Raw genomic sequence first — 20,443 nt, forward strand, 5'->3', positions numbered from 1 at the left:
GTCATTACTACACCCCGTGTTTAACTACCAACGTAGTACACTATAATATAAACTAATAGCAAGATCTGTCACAGTAGAGTGAACATTCTTCTACCTCCTAGTTATCCTGCCCTGATTTCGTACCTGCAGACAGCACCTGGCTTGCCCCAGCTATTCTTATCTATGTGATGGGAGAGAAGTGGCTCTGACAGGGTTAACTTTCCAGGCAAAGCCTGAAGAAACAACAGGGTTTGATGAGAGCAGATGTGTGGTGTGCAGCATGGTGGTCGTTTTGCTTGGGGCAAATTGCATCCTTTAAGCTGCGTACACACGGGGGCGATAGGGGCTATAATCGCTGGGAATATGGTCGCAGGCGATAACCGTTTTCAGCCCCATTGTAATCACTGATCGCAGGAGCTTGCTCCTGCGACCAGCTAATTACCTCTGCGGCACCCCCAGCAGAGATTCCCTTTCATCAGCAACCATCTCTGGTCGCTGATGAAAAGGAGACACTGGGCAATATATTGCTCAGCAATGTATTGCTAGCAATATATTGCTGAACAATATATCTCCCCCGTGTGTATGAGGTTTTACACTGCCTGTTGTAGAGAATAACACAAAGATCAGGTGCTGATTGTATAGAACTTTCAAGTTACATCTGGCCCTTAAGATGGATACACACATCTGTTGGTGTGTTCCCAGCTTTAGCAAGATTGGATATAAGAAACTTTAAACTTGAGGTAAATCCAACAGTTCATGTTTTCTGGATCTCCTTATAGCATCCCAGGTAAAATACAAAGTAAAATGTGTGAATCTGGCAAGAGGTGGCAAGATAACTCATCCAGTTTTTAGAATTTCTGTTTTGCACTACAGTACCTTATATTTGTATTCATATGGGCAAGTATATCTTGTGAATTTAAAGATATACAGTATCTACAAAGCCCCTCGACCACTACCGCAGCCAATCTCCCCTTGAGGGAGGTCCCGGGCAGCAGGATCACATGCAATATATTGCATGCGGTCCTTTTACATGCAATCCCATTCCCCCCTGGGGGTTCCAATGGATCCTTGGTGCAACACTAACCATCTCTATCTCTGATTTCATGCTCATGGGAAGTGCATCGGATCGGAATCAGAGGTTAAACCCATGTGATTTGTACCCAATGCTTTGGAATCGGATGATTAGGGCCCAAATCGCACAAGTGGATGGGGCTTTAATGGCCAGGCTGAAAGGGTGTTTTATAGTTTTCATCTATAAAATATTAATCTTCAAGTAGAGATACTTGATTTTCAATTTATTTTCCCATGTGCTCTGCAACATAAGCTATTTTTAATTGCTTTATAGTACGATTATCTCCAATCCACAGTGCCACAATTTACACTCCTCTCTTTAACTTCAGGAAATTAATTTCTACCACACAGTTTAATAGGATGAGCAAGTAATTGCTTATTTAGAAGATCTTAAGCAAATCTGCTCAGGAAATGTTCATTTAAATATATATTTTTTTTTAGTTTGGATGATACCATGCAATTAGTTTCGTTAAATTGTGTTAATTATGTTCTTTTAGATTTAAACTAACCAGACATTTTTAGCATTGACATGATTAGTAATGCATATACCCCATAGCAATCGTCATTGTGCATACATAGGCTTACTATACTGTCCCTTTAAACCGAGACAAGCATGAGTTACACAAATTCTCTGGCTGATTAAAATTAGATTAAATGCAGTTTTGAAGTTATGCGTTACCCAGTTCAAAGGGATAGTATGGCAAGACTATGTATTAAGGCCCATACACACTAGAAGATTATCTTTCCAATCTGGCTGGTTGTAATGAAAGTCTGGAATTTTTGTCGCGCAAATGACAATTGACCATTTACTCTTAAACATGGAAAACAGAAAAAAAAATGGTCCTGTACACAAATTGGTTAAATCAATTAAGCAGAGGACTGCTTCATACTGGCCTACCTGACCCTCTCCATGCGGGAGAAAATGCTCTGTTCCTGGACTTCCCTGGTAATGTATGATTGCCAGCACCTGTAGGGAGCTAGGTGAAGGTGTTGTGCTGGCAATCATACATTACCAGGGAAGTCCAGGAGCAGAGCATTTTCTCCCGCATGGAGAGGGTCAGGTTGGCAAGTATGGACTGCTTTCATTCATTTTCCAGTGTTTGGGAGCAAACGGTTGATTGTAATTTGTTCCCAGAAATTTCTAGATTTTCATTCCAACCAGCCAGATTTGAACGATAATCTTCTAGTGTGTAGGGGCCTTAAGCTTTGTCCCATTAAATATACAAGAAGATATTGACTACAGAGGTACGCAATTAAACCCAAGTGCAGCTACACATAAATCCACATGGTAGAAACACCAAGTACTACTGAGAATTTGCGAATGGATAGAAGTAGTGAATTTAAAAAGTAGCGCTCACAGGTAGCTATGTGACAGAGTAAATCAAACCTTACATAAGGTAATATCAAACCCAAATTGACAAATTGGTGATCAAATCACAATCCTGTGTACTCCACAGTTTCTTTTGCTCCCCTATTGAATAAGCAGGGGAGACACAATAGAATACAGCATAGTGCAGGTCATTAAAGTTTTAAAAAAATTAATACATATACTGCACTTACAATAAAACTTTTTAAAAGGCATTAGACAAGTGTTCCATAAGGCAAACTGCAGGCGGGTGATGTCATCAAAGTCCTCCCTTCTGGGTTCCTTAGTCCGGAATAAGAAGCCACAGCCGGGGGTCCCCACTGTCCAGATCAGCCTTTCAGGATACAAGAGTCCACAGCAAACAGCACACTTAACGCGTTTCGGAAACCATCCAAAGGAGGAGCCCTTACCTGCTCATGCCCTTTGGTTGCTGGAGCTTGGTAAATTTGACAGCATCACAACCACATCTGGGTGCTGATGCTGTGAATACCCTGCAAACGTTATTAGATAAATCCAGCCCACAGGAGCTTAATAAAATTTCCATGCTAATAAAAAAAAAAAAACAATTGTAAAAACTTAGCTAATTTGCATATTGGCAAAAGCAGATTTGATTGCAGCTGGGTTTAAAAAGTGGCTGCTGATCACTGGCTTTGACCAATGGATTTCAAAAGAAAAAAAAATTCTATTGCCCTTTGAAATTAATTGGTCAAAGCTGCTGATCATTGGTGGCTTTGCATACCCAAAAAATACTGGGGTTAGTTTGCCACTTAGAGCTTATAGACAAGTGTCCTAACAAAATGCTAATATGTAATGTAAAAAATAAAGGTGTCCACATGTCTGTGATCACATGCAAATGCAGCCAGTAGTTACCCTTTCACGCAGAAACAAATATATTTCCATTGCGTGTGGCTGCTAAAATATATTTGAATTAACACAGGGGTAGATTGGGAACTGAACGGGCCCTGGAAAATTTTCTAGAAGTGGCCCCACGTGTGCAGCACCAGAGGTATAAAATGGCAGCATCCCTGGATGGCAAAAGTTGCTTGTACTGCAGAGATAGAATAGGGACAATGCAGTGTAATGGTCTCACCAGGGATCATCTCTGTGTAACCTATAGCCATTCTAACCCTGCCGCAGGGAAAGGGGGCCATAGAGCTCAGGACACAAGATGAGGGAATGTGTAAATGTGATAGAGGTCAGGCCGCAGGGGAAGGGAGTGTATTCGTGGGATAGAATGTAGACTGCAGGTTAAGGTCACGTGGGTAGTGTGTCAGTGTGACAGAGCACAGGCATAAGCAGCACTATTCCTGTGGGCAACCAGAATACGTTAACACGGGGACCAGTGGTGACTATGTGTGCATTTCTGTGCATATGCAGACTGTTTGCCAAGTGCACACACCCAGGACAGCGGGCAGGAGTCGGCTAATGAGGCCATGGCGTGGGGGGCGGGCAGTTGACATCACTGGATGTCAGATTCCCCTACATTTCCTTCCCAGCATCATACCTCCCAACTGTCACGATTTTAGAGGGACAGTCCCGATTTTCGGGTCCTGTCCCGCTGTCCCACCCGCGGCAGGCATTGTCCCGCTGCGGGGGGGGGGTGGCAGTTGGGAGACCCCCAATCTAGTAGAATAGACGCTGTGCGCATGCGCACAGTGTCTATTCTCGTATGAAAATGAGGTTGTGGCTAATTAGCATAAGCCGCACCCTCATTTGCATACGCCCCGCCCCTTTTCAGACACTCGCGCGGTCCCTATTTCATACGGACAGAAGTTGGGAGGTATGCAGCATGCATGGTAATGTAAGCTACTTAACATCTTTTGATGGTGTGTGGGTGGGGGAGGAGGCAGCTGGCACTGCCTCCTCCATAATGTCAACGGGTCAGTTGACCTGTTCACACTGCACAGCAATGAACCAGTATGAACTCTGCTTTTTACCTGGTTCAGAATGACGTGTTGCTACTGATTAGCTATAACCAGAAACCCCTTTCACATCGCACTAATTGCCAGGTCTAAAGGCCCCCATACATTAGGCCGACTTGTCCGAAGGACAAGTCGGACCTAATCTACTGACAACTCCCCTGGGGGGGGGTCACATACGATTTGGCACTTGATGTGCCAGGTTTTGCATGCGATTTATCACATGCAGTCCCCCCAGGGAGCTGCTGTCAGCGGGAGCCGGGAGCTGAGCAGGGCATGGGAGCCAGATGCCGAGCGGGGGACTGCAAGCAGGGAGCCAGGCAGGGGAGGAAGTGGGCGCACTGGTCCAGGCGGTGAACTCCGCGAGGGGACCAGAGAGCAGAGACCGGGTAGCGTAGGGGAAGCCGGGCAGCAGCGGGCGGAAATAGAAATGAATTAACAGTCAGTGATTGGCTGAGAGCTCTCTCAGTCAGAGAGCTCTCAGCCAATTACTGGCTGTCCATTAATTTCTATGTGCCCTGCTTCCCCTACGCTACCCGGTCTCTGTCTCTGATACCCTTGCGGTGTTCACCGCCTGGAAGTATCTATTTGCGGCATTCCCCCCCCCCCCCCCCCCCGCCCAGGATAGTGCGCCCACTGCCTCTCTAGCCCAGCTCCCTGCTTACAGTCCCCCGCTCGGCTCCCTCCACCGCACGTACTATACGCTGCGTCCCCTGCCCGCCTTGGGCTGCACATAAGATTTAACAAATCTTATGTGCAGCCCGTCCGACCTCCCGAATCCGACCCGATGCGCACGGGACCGCGCATCGGGTCGGATGGGATGTCTGCACATGCGATTTGGCCCGATTTCACGGCCCGATTCCTCCGATAGTGTATGGCGGCCTTTACTGGCAAGAAAACAGCTTGTACCTGGTAATTAGCTGCAATGTGAAAGGGGTATCAGTCTTGTATGAATTGTGTACTGGGATCTTAGCAATTACGTCCTCACTGCAAAAGGTGCATGTGCTGGTGTAACTAGATGCATTTATTATAATTTACTGCAGCAGTAAAGCTGCCAGCACTGAATGCTAAGCAAATTTGCACTTGTGATTTAGATGCAAATGTAATGTTGATATTAAGGAATACATGTACAAAACTTCTAGCTTCTCGATAGGTCTGACCTAAAAAATTAAGTAACTATAATATTAAGTGCAAAGCATGGAATATTCTGCATTTAACATTGGTGTTGCTTTTAAATTAAGGTCAGGCTATAATTACCAAGCCGCAGCTTCTCAGTGGGGTGGAGCCGGTTTACAAAAGCAGCTGCTTTGTTAATATAGCCCATTCAGTTTTATGCATTTATTTTAGGATATATCTATTAACCAAGGAAGCTTGGCTATCCAGGAGAAACACATTGGACAGTAGAGCCAAGTGAGTGACATAGGACACATTCCCTAGTGTGTAGTGAGTCCTCAGCCAGCAGAAATGCCGCAAGAGATACTTTGGGCCCGATTCAGACCTGGTTGGAAGGATGCGAATTAGCAGCCTATCTGAACATGGATGTACCATGCATGCGCAGGGTACACTGTGCTCAGGGTCCCCTTGTGTACGGACCATGCGAAGGGTAGCCTTCGCTGGCTGTGCACCAGGTGGCTGACAGGCAGGGGGCATTCCGGTGCAGATCCCCAGCATTTCATGGCCATGCACACAAACGTGGCCATGGTGGGGGTGGCATTTGTTAATTTGCATTTCAATCTATAAAGTACAAATTAATTACGAACAGGCATAAATTTCAGCTGACTGGTAACCCAGCGATACACTGCGCACAGCCACAGATCCCCCCCCCCACACACACACACACACACAGGGGGGCATCAGACTGGTACAGAAAATCAAAAGAGCCAAAAGTTGTCTTGTGCCTGCATCAGGGCCCCAGGGAGTAGATAAACCTGGAACAAACGATTACTGCAACCCTGATCTAGCCACTGGCAATTAGGAGAGAAGAGACCCCTCCAAAGCAGTGCATCATGCCCTGCAAATACATTTATGCAGATGTGCAAAGCCTTGGACAGTGATAAAATGGAAAGAGATAGAAACTACCAACCAATCAGCTCCTGTCATTTTTCAAACAAACACTTTATCACTCTACAAGGCTTAGTACATCTGCCGATTTAAACTGCGGATGAATAAATTAGAAAATTATATTTAGGCAACTTTTATGTATTTTCAGTTTTAGTGGAAAACAAATGCTACTTAACATTAATATAGACATCAATAATTTATACAAATACATGTTCCGTAAGATTGCTTCATTGACTTTGGCCTTTTAAAATTACTTTTGGGTTGAGCATGTTAACAGGATAAATGTTGACAACATATAACACTCCCATCTAGTCATATTACCTCCTAATTAATCATGGTTGCCTACCTGACCCTCTACATGAGGGAGAAAATGCTGTTCCTGGCAATGGCATAACTAGAAATATTGCGCCACCCTGCAGAATTTTTTTTTATTCCCCACTGCTTAGCAGCTGACAGGGGGGACTCCCAACAGCCCCCCCACACCACGGGACACTGCCGCCCGCGGGTGGGACAGGCCCTGATAATCGGGACTGTCCCGCTAAAATCGGGACTGTTGGGAGGTATGTAATACTTCCTGTCCCCCATCTCTATCATCACTCCTATGACCCATAACAATTATGCCTCCTGTCCCTCCCATCAAAGTTATCCCTTATTTGCCTGTTCCCCCACTAAACACACAGTACAATTTAGAGAACTTCAGACCTGGCAAGCTTCAGGAGCAGGTGTCACTGTCCGGAGTCTGGACACAGGGAAGTTCAGTCATTTCTTTCAGCTCACTCTCTGACTGTGGCAGCCTTTATAATCAATCTAAAGCCTCACTGTAATATGCTTTACTGTGAGGATTTGGGTTGATTGTAAAGCCTGCCACAGTCTGTATAAATCAAGTGAAGTGTGGCAGGGACGGGAGGAGAGGGCGATCATTATATACTGTATGAAGCTGGCCACGCTGCTGTCAGAGTCACAGACGGGTGCAGGCTGCAGCAGCCAGGCACCACATCTCATCTCAGCAAGGGAGCACTTTGCATACCTTGCTGAGCCGCCAACACTCAGCCCCCGGCATTCTTCTCCTGCCTCCAGCTCCTGCATTCACAGGTACTGTGCGGTGACACTGCGCCCACATATTGCTGGCTCCCCCCCACAATGGCTTGGGCTGCTGAGCCTTAGTTATGCCACTGGTTCCTGGACATCCCTGGTAATGTATGATTGCCATCACCTGTGGGGAGCTAGGTAAATGATAAGAAAGGTGTTTCACCACAGGTGATGGCAACCATACATTACCATGGGATTCCAGGAACAGAGCATTTTCTCCCTGAAGGAGATGGTCAACCCTGTAATTAATTCAGATAAATGATTGTATTATTTATTACAATGCATGTGTAAAGTTGTGTAGATTTAATGCCTGATGTATCAAAACAGGATTTCATTATAGTGATTAAAAGATGTTTTTTTTCTATTCACTACTTCTAAAACTGGTCATAATCGTTAATTTTCGTTGTCCTTGGTTATATATAAAGCTGGTTACTTGATATTATCCAAGAAAATAGCAGAGCTATGCTAGATACTAGTAAAAATTAAAATAACTTTTTGATGATTTAACCAAAAAGCATAAAAGAACATCAGAAATATAATCCAATGTATTTAATACCAATTGTTGAATGACACACACCCACAAACACATACAAAAAGAAATACATTGGTACTCTTTACCTAGCACGGCGCCCACGATGTCCATCGCGGTCATCGGGTGTAAAAAATTACGGGCATCGCATGCACTACAGTAACGGGTGCGACACGACCGACGCGATGCCCACTATTTCCCATAGGGATCAATGTTAAATTTTTCAATGGACGCGATTTTTCAGTTCAATGCCTCAATGCCCGCGATTTTGCCATAGGAAACAATGTTAAATGGGCCACAGAGCCCAAATAGGCACCCTGAGCAGTGAAATGTCCCCCACAATTGTTAACGACACCCCACGATCCACGCGAACCCGAAGCGTGGCGAGGCCGCGAGGGGCGGCGGTACGCGTCCTCCGACCTTTTCATACCCCCACTATCCACGTCGGCGTGGAGTTGAGAATAGAATAGTGTGGCGAGCGCAGCAAGCCACCGAGGGGACGCGGATACCTTCACAGGTATCCGCGTCCCTTCGCGGGCTTCACAGGTATCCGCGTCCCTTCGCGGGCTTCACAGGTATCCGCGTGCGCTCGCCACGCTTCGGGCTCGGTGGCTCGCTGCGCTTGCCACACTATTCTATTCCCGCGATGGGCGCCGTGCTAGGTAAAGAGTACCAATACATTTAATAATCTGAAGGTGGACTATTATGCAGCTTTCACATTGCAGAAATGGGTAATGACACGGTATTCTTAAATGGGACTTTAAAACGGGTCAGAGCCTTGAGACCTTTCACATTGCAGGTGAACACCGTTTAAAAATCATTTAATACCATTCAAACATTCAACCCGTTTAACCCCCGAGGGACACGTTTCAAGCCATTGAAATAGAGCCATTCACACTGCCTAAAAAACGGCTTTAAAACGTGTAGGACTCTGCTTTTTAACCTTGTTGAAATACCGGTTAACTTTAACCGGTAAATCAACTCTGGCACTTTCCCACTGCAGCCTTAAACGTTTTAAAATGGAAAAAAAAGGCAATATACCGTTTTAAAAAGTGCGATGTGAAAGGGGTATCAGTTAGTATTCTCTTGAGAAGTTAGCCAAAGCAAATCTGAAAGTAAAAATTGGGTAGTTTTTAATTCCATTTATTTTAGTGAAAACCTCACAACACCGATTTAGGGATTGTGTTCCACATTTAAATAAGACACATGGAAACTGCTTCTTGTTTGGGTTTTATTTTCAATTGAATTCTGCCTGGAAAACATAAGCTCTGAATGTGACAGCAGAGCAATTACTAAAATCATGGCAATGGGCACACTGAGATACAGCACTCCATACACAAATGCAGGCACCAAATGAGGGTATTTGGGTTGAAGGGTAAATATTCAGCGTGTTACCCCCTACCTCCTTGCAGCCCTCAATTCAAATGCATTCACAGTAAAAATTCACTCGGAACACAAAGCCTAGCAAATAAATAGATGTATCAGCACTTTATTAACCACAGGTAGCACAAACTGACTGCATCACAAATGAAATGTGTTTGCGACCAGACCTTTTCCTTTCTGTGCAAGTTGGAGCTACTGCACCAATGTACATAGTTGTTCCTCTTGAAGGGAGAACCTGATCTAGATGGCACCATTCTAGTTGTGGCAGAGACAGGAGACTCACCAATAATGGACACATTTTACTTTTCCCAGCACTCTGCTCACACATTTCCTGCAAACACTGAGTGCAGGAAACAATGACGACAGTCTCCTTACAATAATGATAGCACATGACAGGTAAAAATTATGGGAAAACATCAGGATACAATGGTGGTGGTGAAATAAACAGGATCTATAGGACAAATTTTATATGTTTAATGCAATTGCAGTTAAGTATTTTGCCCCAAATACCACTTTCAATTGGATGGCAAAGTAATTCCAGACATTCTCCTCGCCTTGTTGATTTGGGCTTCCTCTGGACATTACATGCTGTCATCAATTTAAAAGAGGTCCAGTAACCATAAATCAATTATGTGATTTTAACAAGCATGTATTAAAAGAAGTCTATAAAAATAACTCTAAAATAATTCTTCCAGTACCCACACCCCCTGTTCTAGATCTGCTGAGTCCAATTCAAAGAATACCAGCAGTTTGGGAGCTTCTCACGCCATCAGATAATGGTTAAGCTGTGTACACACGGGGCGGATAGCAGCTGAAATCGCTGGAAATATGGTCGCAGGCGACCATATTGCCAGTGATGGAAGTGTGCCCCGGGGGTTAAATCGCCGGGTGCAAGCTCCCGTTTTAATCGCTGGTCGCAGGAGCTTGCTCCTGCGACCAGCTGATTACCTCTGTGGCACCGCCAGCAGAGGTTCCCTTTCATCAGCGACCATCTCTGGTCGCTGATGAAAAGGAGACACTGGGCAATATATTGCTCGGCAATATATTGCTCAGCAATGTATTGCTAAGCAATATATCTCCCCCGTGTGTACGGGGCTTTACTTCTCAAAGTATAATTAGTGGGCGGAAACTCTTCATTTCAGTCTCTGTACCGCTCCAGGATTTTCTGTGTAAAGCGGTAGCCACTAGGCGGTTCCTGGCAATAGCTCACCAACAAAGTTATTGCCTGTTGGGAAGAGGGTTATTGTTAAATATTACTGGAGTTGTCCTTTAAGAAAGCTGAATACTGTTCTCATAATGTACTAGTGTATTTGTAATTAATACCCCCCTTTGCATATGAAATGCTGCTCTTTGGCATGAGAGTATGATGAACCTGGCAGAGTCAAACAATGCAAAAGAAGGCCCTGTAAATAAAATAGGAATAAATAAAAGGCCAACGCATACTGCACCATGAATCACTATATTCTGTAATGCAGCAGGACCTGGATTTGGCAGATTCCGGCTTTTAGTTATTTATTTTTGAAGAAATCAGTGCCCCCAATATATTATGTCCTATTCATAATAATGATTACTAAAATGCAAATAGAAACAAATATGCTTTATCACATAGCACACTGGTTCTCACAATATGAGGTATGACCATGTTTTTTGTGGAATGACAAAGTTGGAGAAAGTACAAAAGGAAATAAGGAAAAGCAAAGCATACGACACGTATATACATTATAGAGCAAAAATAGAAACAAACAGCATTATAAATATCTAACATTATGTATGTGTGTGTATTCAGAGACACTTTATGGGCACATTGCATAAAATAAATGTTATCAGGGTCATTTTACTCCTTGCAAACTGGCAGATCTGTCACAATAGCATTTGTATATACCAGTGACTCCAATACATACGTACATATGAGAGTTCATACTTAGTGAGACACTTGATAGATATTTCCTGCTCAGTTCAGAGCATACATGAAGGGCACTTACACACTGTGGAAGCAGACTTTCTGTTGCCTGAATCCCCATCCAAATTTCTGTTCCAGAGGTATCACTGGTGCTCAGTGAACGGGTATAAATGCACATACAGCCCATCATCTGGGGTATGAATACCCGGGCTATAATAAGATCTAATTTAATACATCCATAATTAAAATGAGGAAGGCTATCCAATTTATTTAAGAATGATGACAGGAGTTATTTCATTCTGAAATATGGGCATATGTTTTATATATACAAACATACATAACACTGGCTATGATATCAATGCTCATCGCATAAAATTGCTCCCCGCCTATGGGTAAAAGGGAACAGTAAACAATGAGGCCTACTGTGATCATTTCATACACCATGCACACTAATCCAAATACACAGCTAAAAATCCTGACAGGCCAGCAACATATTGCACAGTCAATTTGCCCCTCAGTAGAGGGGGTTAAGCGTAACAAGTTACTATTAATGCAAGGAGATGCCAGTATACATAGATTTACAGACTAGACTAAAAGCCTCTTCTCCGTTAGACTTTTGAACATATATACTGTATATATTAATGGAATGTTCTGCAGATGTTTCCAACTCCCGGAGCACGCTCGGAGTTGTAGCAAAGCCCCAGCTGGAGAGCTACATCAACTCTAGTTATACAAAGGGTTTATTTAGAACTCTGCTAGACACATAAAATATAGTACATATTTCACAATCTGTAAACAAACAGTACAGCTAGAATTTTATCAAAATATTGATCTGAAAATATAACCTAGCGTTTAATTTATAAGACTGGGGGGGGGGGGGGGGGTCATTTGATAAGACAGCAATGACAGAAATTTTTTCTCTACCTCCTCCTGCAAGCCAACTGCGACAGTGCAAGCCCCCTTATGTTTACACACAGTAACATTTCAGTGGGCCACAGTATTGTGTCCATCATTTAGCCTCCATGAAATACTGTAATATGCCAGTCATTAATGCTACCCTCAAACTGTTGTGTGGGGAACATGAAGCAAGTGACATTACCTGGTAAACATAATGGAGATTGAACTGTACCTGAGGTACTGAGGCAGTAAATGAAGGAGAGAAAACACAGCAGCACAATATGTTAAGGGCTGGACTGACATACACTGGGAAACATGGCCGAAAACCACACAAATCGTCCAGCTATTAGGACTGAAATCACCCGAGTCACCTATACATTAAAGTATGAAATAAAATTTCAATGGCATGGAGAGCAGGCTCGTACATTTCCTTCATGTCACCACACACAGAAGAGATACATGCTGGCACAGAGGAAAGTACACAGAGGCAGCACTGACGGGCCATGCTGTTAGGAGTAGGGAGCAGATGGTTGTATAAAACACAAATGAATTGTGACTCGTTACTGAAGACCCACTGTAGAGCACCAATCCTGAATAGATACAGCCAGCCCCATATTTCCAATTAACATAAGGTACAGTACAATGATGACTATGAATTATGTTTGCTCTGTAAAGACAGACAGCAACAAGAGTGATCATGTTTGGTACCAGAGCGTCTTGAGATACCACTTAATTATCTTTGACATGGACTGTTTTAGGTTATTGGAAACAGGGATCTCCCCATAATCCTCTCTCACACTCCCTACACTACCAGTTCGCATTATCCCACCCATCAGTTGTAGCAGGTGCCTGGCTCTGGCTGCCTTTCTTCCCCTTCCCTTCACCCTCCCAGTGACTGTCCCAGTTTTCCCAGCCTTCACTGTTGCTGTTTTTATTATTAGAGGGGGTGCCGGACCCCCAAACCTCCCAGCTGTCAGAGCTCTTTCTCTCTGTGGCATTTTCAGGGAAGGTCCAGCTGTCCCCACTTGGTGATTGTGTTGGCTTCTTTAATTCTTCAGAGCTGCCAAACGTCTCCCAAAAGGATTTTCCAGTGGTGGCATTCTGATAGGTGTCACCAGCTTCCTGCTGGTAACCCTCTCCTGCAGCAGAGCTGTATGTGAGGAAAGATGAAGAACAGAGGTATAAAAATGAGACAAGATGGCGTATGGGTGAGAAATAGATTTTACAGAGAGAGAGTAACAAAATGTTCCCATTATTAAATTGTGCACATTCATTGTCTGTATGTTTATGTTATTAAGCACGTTTCCCACAAGGTATACCAATACAGATACCTGATCAATGCAATACACATGCTCATTTACATGTCCATAGAGAGTCAACATCATGCACAAACAGAATACAATGTGGGGAGGACAGGCTGTTGCTCACCTCTCAGTGGAGTCCTCACTTTTCCCTGAAAAAAATGTTGTCATATCTCTCCAGCTCTTTGAACCGACACCCTGCACCTACAGAAGACACGTGGTGTTATATTGACTTTTGTTCATTATTACAGGCTCTTGTATTAAACATACAGTGGATGTTTCTAGGTTAAGGCTCAAATTATCATGTCGGCTCATTTAAGCAAAAACTCTTATTCTTACGTGGAAAAATCTAGTCAATTTCTTAAAAAGCTGCTTATACTGTAGTTTATCAGTCTTCTAGAGTGGAGGCAGCCATTTTGTTGGCTGAACATATATTCATGGGAAAGCAGCCAATACATTTGGTGGAACTGATGACATCACTGAAGAAGTCTAAAAATGCTGTCTTATGAAACACACTATGAACCAATGACACTGAGTATATGGTCAGACCACAAAATATTTGCCTTCAGATAATGGTTCTTCTTAAATAAACACAATGAAAAAAAGTAACATTTTATTTTAACGCCATTAACAGATCCTATGTGGTCTTTAAGTTGTCAAGCTTAGCTTCAAAGCAATAATTATCTTCTACACAAGTGGATTTACTAACACTAGTACTGAATGGGGAAAATGTACTAAGATGTGTATTCTACTTCACATGTGATGTTGCTATGGGCAACCAATCAGAATCTACTTATTTATTTAGCACCCTCTAGAATAGGGGTGGGCAACAAGCGGCCCTCCAGATGTTGATGAACTACACATCCCAGCATGCCTTCCCTTAGTTTTGCTATTTGGCCAAGGTGAAACTGATGCAAGGAATGCTGGGATGTGTAGTTCATTAACATCTGGTGGGCCGCTTGTTGCCCATCCCTGCTCTAGAAGATAGTACACAGGATCTGATTGGTTGCCCATAGCATCATCACACGTGAAGTAGAATACACATCTTAGTAAAGTTATCTCCCCACAGAGGTTCATGACACAACTATAGTATGGTTAAGCTGTAGCCAAAGGCTCCCTGCAGTATATAGGAGATCGAAGTACACAGAATATGAGCAATTCTTTTTTGGAATACAACTTAAACTATATTCAAATAACAAAGTCTAATAACTGTGTGAGAACACTGTCGGTCTGACTAGATCTTGACTACAACGGGGAAATTTACTAAGAAGGGAGTTCTATTTCACATGGGATGTTGCTATGGGCAACCAATCAGAATCTACTTATTTATTTTGCACCCTCGAGAAGATAATAGACAGGATCTGATTTGTTGCCCATAGCAACATCCCATGTGAAATAAAACTACCATCTTAGTAAATTATCCCCCACGAGTAAAGATCTAGTCAGGCGATGGCGACGCATGGTACTGCGAATCGCCTTCACTCGGGGGCATACACATGGAGCAATCCTTCCTTAAATTTAGAAAATGGGCTAAAATTGCCCCATGTGTATGCCACCATGCACTGATCAACAGTCATTTTATTGCAAGTCATACTAGAGCGATTTTGTGGAAACTTTGTGCTGCCAATTGAAAAAAGAAAAAACAACATCTGTTTTGCTAGATTTGTGAAAACTCAAAACAAACTACTCAACTACCAATGGCTGATCTCCCTTTTATACAATGGGGAAACGTTCTACAATGATCACTGACTATATTCCCACATTATGGCTATGTTTCCTATTAATTCATTCCAATTAATTGATGGTATCAATTAATGGTATCCATTACGTCAAGAAAGAGACAATTTAAAAAAAATCATTTTTGAATTTAGCAACCCAAAAATTCCTTCAAATATCCTTGGTAACTAAAACATATATTTTATCAGACAGTTTAATGGATCTTTATAGCACCACAAAAACTTAAGCTGGGTACAAACTATGCATTTTTTGATACTTGTTCCCTAGCACGTCGCTTATTGGGACCCAACCGACCAGATTTCGTTTTTTTTTTTAGGTTTTCCGGCAAATGTAAAATCGGGTCCATCGCATGCCATTATAATGGCATGCGATGCGACCAATGCGATGGACCTGATTTTACATAGGAACCAATGTTAAATGGCCCCCCCATACCCGATTTTTGATTGTATACCCACCCTGATGGGCAATTTGTATGTGAAATGCCCCCCCCCCATTGTTAACGCCACCCCTCAATGAACGCCAACCCGAAGCGTGTCGAGCGCAGCGAGCCCACGAGGGGCGGCGGTACGTGTCCTCCGACCTTTTCATACCCCCACTATCCACGTCGGCGTGGAGTTGATTTTATATAGTGTGGCGCAGCGAGCCACGGAGCCCGAAGCGTGGCGAGCCCCGCGTAATACCTGTGAAGCAATGTGCGTTCGCTCGCCACGCTTCGGGCTCGGTGGCTCGCTGCGCTCGCCACACTGTATAAAATTAAACTCCACGCCGACGTGGATAGTGGGGGTATGAAAAGGTCGGAGGACGCGTACCGCCGCCCCTCGCTGCGCTCACCACGCTTCGGGTTCACGTTGATTGTGGCATTAACAATGGGGAGGGCATACAATGAAAAATGGGGTCTGGGGGGCATTTAACATTGGATCCAATGTAAAAAAAAAAAATCGTCTCGGTCGGGTCGATTGCATCGCATGCGATTTGGTTGCATGCAATGCGATTGACCAGATTTTTGCGACCCGATTGCATACAATTAAAAATCGGTGGCGCCGTGCTAGGAAACAAGTACCCATTTTTTTAGTGATAGCCCCAACAACAATATTATGTGTACCCAGCTTTAGGCTCCAGAAGTATGAGTAGGGTGGGATAACTCACCCCCATGATGTCCAGAGAAGGAAAGCATTAAGCACAGGGGACAAAAATCAACTGGTTAGAGAAGGGTTTTATAAGAACATTATGGCATGCCAGCTGTCTCCACATCCCAAGGTCGGCATCAGGGTACAGCAGATAGGGATAATGAGCTGCAAACAATTTGTTTTATACTATTTTGCCTTCAAAAAGTAAGTACAGCTTTGTTCCCTGCTAATGACCTAACCAGGGCACTGATTCAATGCAGAAGAATGGGTACCCCAGAGACTCCTTGGGTATGGAGACAACCTGCATTATGCCAACACCACACCCCTACCTTTGTTGCAAGACTGGAAACATCTTCTAGTATTCGTCCTTCTTTTACCTATTAAATGGAGGAAGAGGGGGGGCATGGGGAACAATGAGCTTTCAGAGGGCTGGGGACAGGCAGTGGGGAATGTCACCTATGATCCAGCAATAGTGAAGCAGTGCATGGAGCTCTCCTTGATAAGAGTAGCAGAAAGATGCAGTATAAGTACAACATGCAAGATCAGGATTTATCCAGAGTCTGTGGGATCTTTATAAAGAACACAATTAAGCACCACATTGCCAGGAAGCCATTGAGAAACAGACAACAGCAGACAAAAGGTAGTGAAAAGATGGTTCCACTGACACCAACAAATAAAGCAGAAGTTCATTATACTGTAAAGTGTCGCAGAGGACAGATTATGGTAGTGTGGATCAATTGAGAGTGGACAAGTTTCTTAGACACAGAGAAACAGCAAGATATGTGAATGTTAATCACCACGCTGAGCCACAGAACCAGCAGTGTTAATCTCAGCAGATAACTAGTTAAGACACCATGAAGTTACCTTCTCCTGAGTTGGTTTGACAACATTTTCATTAATTGTCTGGCCTAGCTCACAGGCCTATCCAGGAAAGAAAGAACAGGGGAGGAGTCAGGGGAGGTGGAGGAGGTTCACATGAAATTGAATAGATAGAACATGCAGTGATCATATATGTAAAGTAAGCAAACATTCATTCAAACTAGAGTAATGATGACAATATGTGCATATGAATATGACAGACACGGCCAATCAGGGTAGGACAAAGGGATATATAAAGCAGGGAAGGGACCGGGAGGGAACAGAGGTTAATAGTATAATCCAGAAATCAGGAGCCAGACACTCAACTGAAAGTCAGCAAGAGCTGTTAGGGAGCCAGGGCAGACTGTGCACATGTCATATTCATTTGCTATATGGCTCCTGGCCTTTGTCCAGGTTTGGGGCAGTAGTAGGAGCACTTGGACGTGACAGGTGAAAATGTAAGGGTAAGAGTAGAGGAATAAAAATAATGGGTAAGTAAGAAGATAATTTGACTTGGTGCAAAAGAATAAAAAAAAGTTGTAAAATGGAATATATGACCTTTGACAACAACATTCTCACTATGGGCCTTATTCTAGGTCACTCTCTGACAAAATCCTTCTTAGATGGACAAAACCATGTGCACTGCAGGTGGGGCAGATGTTACTTGTGCAGAGAGTTTTGGAGATTTGGGTGGGGTTTTACTTCAAAGTGAGATCTATATTGCAGTGAAAAAATAAAGCAGTCAGTATTTTCCCTGCACAGAAACAAAATAACTCACTCAAATCTAATTCTCTGCACATTTTACATCAGCCCCACCTGCAGTGCACATGGTTTTGTCCATCTAAGAAGAATTTTGGCAGAAAGAGTGAACTAGAATAAGGCCCTATGACAGAACAGGCCTGCATTGCTCGGCAGAGGAAAGGGTTACGTGATCAGAATGGGATGGTAGCCTCAAGGAACTGGCAGGACAAAAAAACCATCACAACAGCACCGGACTGCCACACACAGACCATGCACACAGAGATATGCCTGGGATTACCGAGTCCGGTGGGTGCTTGTTACCTCCCCAAAACTGCACATGGGCAGCGATGAAGAGGGCGGAAGAAGAAACTACCTTTAGTATCAATATTAACTAAAACTTTGTTTTTTCAGGAAATGGGAAATTTGCTTCATTATAAAACCCATTTTTTCACTTGGATACGCACAGTGGAGCAAAAGTTCTGTGAGCAGAATGCAGTATTCATGACAAGTCAGCATATTCATTTAGCAGATATACATTAATGAACGGATTTTCATAAAATACCATGGTAAACATCGTAGTTCATTGCAGCCCCCACAGGAATATCAATGTTAGACTTAAATTTTTTAGTTTTTTACTTCTCCCTAAAGTTATTACAAGGGCTAGCTTTCTTTCAAAACAATAGGACAAGATCTAAATGCATCTCCTCTCTCTGATTTACATAAAGTGCCACTGGTATCAAAGAACTGCAAGCAGGGAGCTGTAACCAGTAAAGGAGAAGTCAAACAACCACAGTGTGTTTTTAATCACAATTCTAACAAACATAGTACAAATGTGTGGTAATACATCTAGCTTCAATATGCCATGCAGCACGAGAGTCCTGCTGTGAGTGAGCCTCCAGGTCCTGTGAAGCTCAGTCAACGTCAGTCATCTTTTTGCCAAAAAAATCGTAGTCACAACACAATGAGACTAGGATGCACAAGGGTACTGCTATGACACTTGTATACTGTATGTTACAGTCTGTATACAGACAAAACAAAACTTCACTGTGCTCGCCACCTATTCTATTCTCCCTCCATGGGGGTAGTGGACCACCACAAGGGAAGAGTGTCTGTGTCTGAAGGAGAGTTATTCAGTACTCCAGTTGGACACAGATATACAGATGGAGCCCCTCTCATTCAGTCCCGGCGCCCGCCAGAACCTCCCTTCTGGTAAGCGTCGGCAGAGACGGACTCCATTAAAACTGGGAAGCGCGTGCATCTCATGTGCGGCCCAGTCTCTCAGCGGCAGGGCAGTGGGTCCCCACCCGTCTCCGCTTCAGGGAGACGGGCAGGGCGGCGAGGGGGCCGCCGGCAAGATGAGACCCGCTACATCTGTACAAGTGTCATATCAAATTAATTAGCACATTCTTGTGCATCCTCGTCGCATTGTGTTGTGACCAGATGCAATCAAAGCCCAAGAAAAAAAAAATGCCCAAGCCTATAGGATTCTATTGACTTGGCATGCCAAAGGGGCTGTTTCCTGTCACTGCAGCAAAGATTAGCCCAATTAGCTGAGGTAAGTTACCACATCTAATTGATCCCCAGTAGGATAACTCAATTACCTCCGTAAGCCGGCACTATCACAGTTATTTCACCTGTCAAAAGGCAGGAGAACCAAAATGCCAATAACTGTTTTGAGACAAGGTCCCAGGTCCACGTGTTTTTGCACAAAATAAAAAAAGAAAAGAAGAGGGGATAACTTGCCTTTAAATAAATAAAGACGGTAAATGGGGTATTCACCGCAAAAAAAGGAATAGTGGCTAATTGAATTCCCCTACTATTTGTAATTTATGGTTATAGTCTATTAAAGACAAAAGTGTAAGCACTAAACTTTTAAAATGTTAATGTACAGGGTAAAACAATTTTGGAAAATGTGGGAAAAATCGGACATAATTGTTCCTTTTTATATACTTTTAGCAATCTAACATAACTTTACCTATAAAAGGCATACAGCGCATTATCCTGCACCTATACATAAAGTACAGTAAGCGTGAGACACAATAAATTTGTGCCGATATGATGAACTAGTAAGCCCGTTCAAAGCAAAAGCTTCGACAGTTAGTCTGCTACCTTCTGTTTGTGCATGTGTGAGAAAGATGCAGTTTGACTCTATGCCAGCAGATGGCAGTGTTTTGGATAAAGCAACTGGCTGCCTGATTCTGAAACCAAGAGGTAGCCAACAGTGAGGTTACCCTAACTTCAATGGTATGAAACTATCAACTCAACCATCAATGGTTGTGGCTCACCAAGGGTCATCCCTGCTCTATTAGTCATCAGGACAAAGTTTTCGTCATTTGGGGTGAAGAGGCGGTGCTAGGCTCAGCTTCTTGGCACCAAAAAAAACAAAAACACTGTAGGGAACTTTGTATAGGTAGTGATTAATTATTGATTGTTAATTATCAATGTTAATCCCTACTAAAAACAGATTTGGCAAGATGACTACAGT

The 20,443-nt window shown here is 43.4% G+C and overlaps 1 protein-coding gene across 7 annotated transcripts in view; it reads right to left on the reverse strand.

Moving 5' to 3' along the window:
- Positions 1-9,231: 9,231 nt before the first annotated feature.
- Positions 9,232-20,443, reverse strand: part of ARFGAP1 (ARF GTPase activating protein 1) — a 30,595-nt gene continuing 19,383 nt past the window's right edge. The window contains exons 10-14 of one of the 7 annotated variants that reach the window (XM_083146762.1): positions 18,257-18,289; positions 17,224-17,280; positions 16,689-16,736; positions 13,623-13,699; positions 9,232-13,344 (exon numbers count right to left, since the gene is read on the reverse strand). In XM_083146762.1, coding sequence (XP_083002888.1) covers positions 13,002-13,344; positions 13,623-13,699; positions 16,689-16,736; positions 17,224-17,280; positions 18,257-18,289 — 558 coding nt within the window. In that variant the 3' untranslated portion in view covers positions 9,232-13,001. The remainder of the gene's footprint in view (positions 13,345-13,622; positions 13,700-16,688; positions 16,737-17,223; positions 17,281-18,256; positions 18,290-20,443) is intronic. The other 6 variants (XM_083146764.1, XM_083146763.1, XM_083146766.1 and 3 more) reach the window with 6 other exon arrangements.

The sequence above is a fragment of the Crinia signifera genome, chromosome 6 (genome assembly GCF_055691185.1).
Source record: "Crinia signifera chromosome 6, ASM5569118v1, whole genome shotgun sequence".
Classification (NCBI taxonomy): domain Eukaryota; kingdom Metazoa; phylum Chordata; class Amphibia; order Anura; family Myobatrachidae; genus Crinia; species Crinia signifera.